This window comes from Gekko japonicus, unplaced genomic scaffold, assembly GCF_001447785.1.
Source record: "Gekko japonicus isolate JY-2015 unplaced genomic scaffold, Gekko_japonicus_V1.1 scaffold175, whole genome shotgun sequence".
NCBI lineage: Eukaryota > Metazoa > Chordata > Lepidosauria > Squamata > Gekkonidae > Gekko > Gekko japonicus.
The window spans coordinates 949,617-954,533 of record NW_015166425.1 but is presented as its reverse complement, the minus strand read 5'-3'; the positions used below and the strand labels follow the sequence as shown (position 1 = coordinate 954,533).

The 4,917-nt window shown below is 55.3% G+C and overlaps 1 protein-coding gene across 1 annotated transcript in view; it reads left to right on the top strand.

Moving 5' to 3' along the window:
• INTS3 (integrator complex subunit 3) overlaps positions 1-4,917 on the top strand; it is a 200,043-nt gene that overhangs the window by 61,848 nt on the left and 133,278 nt on the right. The window contains exons 2-3 of the mRNA XM_015411750.1: positions 887-970; positions 3,057-3,140. Of these exons, the coding sequence (XP_015267236.1) occupies positions 887-970; positions 3,057-3,140 (168 nt within the window). The remainder of the gene's footprint in view (positions 1-886; positions 971-3,056; positions 3,141-4,917) is intronic.

Sequence of the window (4,917 nt, the reverse complement as noted above, 5' to 3'; positions counted from 1 at the left end):
TATATAAGGTTACAGCAGCAGACTGCACGTGCTCAGTCAATTCCCTTGAAGTCTCGGGAGAACTAGCAGCCTCATGAGATCTCCGGGGAACACCTGGGTTGTACCCGCAGCCCCTTTCCCCCTCCCGTCGCCCTGGCCGGGCTGAACGGCCGGCAGCTGTCGGCAATGATCGAAGTGGCTTCATACTGTGTCGCTGCCGCCGCCCGTCTTGGATGGCTTGACAGCTTGCTGTTTGTGGCTGAAGTGAGGCCCGACTGGTACGCTAGTCGAATATTTTAGATAACAAAATAAAAAATAAAATAAAATGTGGTAGTCATCGGTAAGCCTAGAAGGGACAGAGCAGATTGCCCAGCAGAAGCCAAAGCGCGTCTCTTTGCACCTTTCAAAGTCAGCAGACGCGCCTGTGCAAATGAGTCTGTTAACCGTTGAAGGGACCGCCAAGACTCCTTTGGGTTTTCCAGCCCAACAGACTCAAAAGGGTGGATTCAACGCAGCAAAAGTCATGGACGAGTGTGACTTTTGTGGCTCTCCCCTCCCTCCCTGCAGCGTCCCAGACTGTTGCTCTTCAGGCCGCTGCAGAAGACGGGAACCACGAGAGTCAGAGTCTGCAGGCAGAAGTCCTTGCGCCTGCAGGGACGTTGCATCAGATCCATGCCAGCATGGCCAGGCTTCTGGAACTCCAGGAAGTTCTCCTGCTTGGTGACATGAGGCACTTCCTACCTCTTGCCAGCAGGGTGCGTGGCCGCCTCGGTATATAGGCTACACGTCCCATTCATGCCCGTCCTCACCAGGGGCTAGAAACGCTTAGTCCTCTTGGTCTGCCTGGCGGTGGCCGTCTCTCTTCATTTCACTTAGTAACCGTCTGGATTTGTTTTATCTGTTTCAGAGGCTTGAAAGATGCATGGGCGTCGTGACGGCTCTGACGGGCGGCGTCTCGGAGAGGGAAGCCAATGACGCCCTGAATACCCATGTGAGTATCTCCTGCTTGCAGTGTTGCGTCCAGAATCTTTTCTCTTATAAGAACACAAGAAGGGGGGACCCGCGATACTCGCGGGGGAGGGGGAGAGTATTCCCCACAGCTCCCGGCCTGCAGAAGCAGGAGGAGCTCCGCAGGAGGAGGAAGTGGCAGCAGGTGACCCCAGCAGGCCCGCCAAGCCTTCTCCCTCCTCCCTCCCCCCCGCGGCGGCGAGACCTGAAGCCCGCCAAGACTTCTCCCCCCTCCCCCAACACTGGCGGTGGCGAGGCCTACCAAGCCTTCTCCCTTCCCGCAGCGGCGGCGGCGAGGCCTGAGGCCCACCAAGCCTTCTCCTGCTCCCCCCTCTGCGGCAGCGAGGCCTGAGGCCCACCAAGCCTTCGGTGAGGCCTGAGCAGCTCACAGCCACGGGCCCACCAGGCCTTTTCCTCCTCCAGTGGCGGCAGCAGCAGCGAGACAGTTGCCAGGGCATTCTCTTTTCCTTTTTTGGGGGGGATTTAATTATCCCCCGTATAGTTTTTTCAACTTTTTAGAATTTTCTGCACACCTGGGACCAATGTTCCCTCTAAGCTGTGGAGTCTTGTGAGCAAAAATGCTACTTTGGGAGCCACTGGCACTAAAGTTGGGAGCGGGCTATTTGGCTACTGCATACATTAGTTTGCTCTGGAGCCCCATCCTTCCTGAGCGAAGACAAAAATGTGTGAGCTGGAGGCTAAAAAACCGTGAGCTAGCTCCACACTAACTCAGCTTAGAGGGAACACTGCTGGGGACTGCTCCAAGTGTGCAGGAAAATCTCTCTGCCCCCCAAGTAGACAGACTCTAAATCCGGGAGCGAAAGCTTAGTCTTTTTGTCCCGAAAGGATGTGGGCTGAATCTGGGAGGGGAGGAGGCAGCCCTTCTTCGAGTCCCTGCTTTCCCCGCCACACTCACCGTGGGAGGAAGAACGCGCGTCTGTCTTCTGTGAGACTGAGCCGTACACAGAAAGACACCTTTGTGTTTCTCCACTTGTGTCGATCAATGGTGCCGGGGAAGCAGCTTTGTTAAGAATCATCATCTTGCGGGGTACCCGCCTCCCCCCGACCTTGGGTTTCTCTCCTTTAAAAGTTTCTCAAGCACATCAGAGGCCTGTGTCTGTACGCCTCAATACCTGGATTTCTATACACACCGCCAGATTTTGATTTAGTTCAGCTCGAAAGACTTGTCTCTAGACTGTTTGCGTCAGTGTTCGAGCATCTCTTTGGAGTCCTCGCTCCGCCAGTCATAAGAATAAAAGAAGAGCCCCGCCGGGTCACACCAGTAGTCCATCTAGTCCAGCATCCCATTTCAACCAGTAGCCAACCAGTTTGATGTCGTGGTTAAGTGTGCGGACTCTAACCTGGGAGAACCGGGTTTGGCTCCCCACTCCTCCACTTGCAGCCAGCTGGGTGATCTTGGGTCAGTCAGAAGTTCTCGCAGAGCTGTTCTCTCAAGGGCAGTCCTCGGGAGAGAGCTCTCAGCCCCACCTCCCTCACACAGGGTGTCTGTTGTGGGGAGGGGAAGGGAAAGGAGTTTGTAAGCTGCTCTGAGACGCCTTTGGGTAGTGAAGGGCGGGGTATAAATCCAATCTTCTCATCATCATCCTCTTCTTCTTCCTCCTCCTCCTCCTCCTGTTGTTGTTGTTCTTCTTCTTCCTCCTCCTCCTCCTGTTGTTGTTCTTCTTCCTCCTCCTTCTCCTCCTGCTGCTATTGTTGTTGTTCTTCTTCCTCCTCCTCCTATTGTTGTTGTTTTTCTTCTTCCTCCTCCTCTTGTTGTTCTTCTTCTTCTTCTTCGGGGAGGGGAAGGGAAAGGAGTTTGTAAGCTGCTCTGAGTGAAGGGTGGAGTATAAATCCAATCTCTTCTTCTTCTTCTTCTCTTCTAGGTACCCCTACTCCCTTTTTTGGCTTCCATCTCAGTGGCTAGTAGCCAACTGATGGACCTCTCCCCCACGAGTCATCCCAGTCCCCTCTTCAAGCCACTTCTGCTCACGGTCCTCCATCCTCCCTGCCCGTCTTGCCCCCGGGTTCAGGCCAGCTGTTGATCGCCTCCCTTTGTTGCTCCCCCACAGGTATGCAAAGGAGCCACCCAGCACGAGGAAGTCGTCCTGGGACTCTTCACCCAGATCCTCACCGAGCCCACCCAAGCGCAGAAGGTAAGGGTGCGCTCTGCCGCTTCGGCACACGCTCGTCATTCCGCCTTCTCCCCTGAGCCAAGGCAGCGTTTCCCATTTGGCGGATCTGTCCACCGAACTGTCGGCAAAAAAAACTCGGGAAAAGAAGGCGTCCGCGCAAAGAACTTTTCTGAATTGTTCTCAGAACACAAGGGTGAAGCCCCGCCGGAGAAGGGAGACCTTGGGGGTCATAAGAACATAAGAGATGCCAATGTTGGATCAGGCCAAAGGCCCATTCAGTCCAACACTCTGTATCACACAGTAGCCAGAAATACCAGGTGCCATCAGGAGGTCCACCAGTGGGGCCAGGACCTTAGAAGCCCTCCCACTGTTGACCCCCCCAAGCACCAAGAAGACAGAGCATCACTTGCCCCAGAGCCCCTATCTATCATGTAATATGAACTTAAGAGAAGCCACGTTGGATCAGGCGAGCGCTCCATCCAGTCTAACACTCCGTGTCACACAGGGGCCAAAACACAGGGGCCATCGGGAGGTCTACCAGTGGGGCCAGAACCCGTGTTCCCCCTAAGCTGAGCTAGTGTGAGCTGGCCCACAGTTTCTTAGCCTCTGGCCCACACATTTTTGGTCTTCGCTCTGGACGGGCGGCTCCGGAGCAAACTCATTTAGGCAGTACCCAAATCGCTCGCTCGCAACTTTAATGCCCGTAGCTCACAAAACAGGATTTTTGCTCACGGGACTTCCACAGCGTAGAGGGAACATTGGCCTGAACGCCAGAAGCCCTCCCACGGTGGCCCCCCAAGCACCAGGTCTTGGTCCATTCCCCCCCCCTCCCCATTGGTGCAGACATTAGAGGCAGTTCCGGTAATGTGGGGCACGGCCGTCCCTCCGTCGCCCTCCCCGGGCTTCATGTAGACTCACACGGGCAGGAGGAGTCGCTTTCACAAACGTTTATTGGTCCAGCTTCTTACAGAGCCCCTTCAGGGCAGTCACAGGGTTCATCTGGGCAGTTCCTCTCACTCAGAAGGTCATAAGAGAAGCCAATGTTGGACCAGGCCAGTGGCCCATCCAGTCCAACACTCTGTGTCACACAGTGGCCAAAAACACCAGCTGCCATCAGGAGGTCCAGCAGTGGGGCCAGGACACTAGAAGCCCTCCCACTGTCCTCCCCCCAAGCACCAAGAATACAGAGCATCCCTTGCCCCAGACCGAGAGTTCCTATCTATACCTTAAGGACCTAAGAACATAAGAGAAGCCAATGCTGGATCAGGCCAAAGGCCCATCCGGTCCAACACTCTGTGTCACACAGTGGCCAAAAACACCAGCTGCCATCAGGAGGTCCAGCAGTGGGGCCAGGACACTAGAAGCCCTCCCACTGTCCTCCCCCCAAGCACCAAGAATACAGAGCATCCCTTGCCCCAGACCGAGAGTTCCTATCTATACCTTAAGGACCTAAGAACATAAGAGAAGCCAATGCTGGATCAGGCCAATGGCCCATCCAGTCCAACACTCTGTCACACAGTGGCCAGAAATACCAGGGGCCATCAGGAGGTCCACCAGTGGGGCCAGGACACTAGGAGCCCTCCCACTGTTGCCCCCCTTCCAAGCACCAATAATACAGAGCATCCCTTGCCCCAGACCGAGAGTTCCTATCTATACCTTAAGGACCTAAGAACATAAGAGAAGCCAATGCTGGATCAGGCCAAAGGCCCATCCGGTCCAACACTCTGTGTCACACAGTGGCCAAAAATACCAGGTGCCATCAGGAGGTCCAGCAGTGGGGCCAGGACTCCAGAAGCCC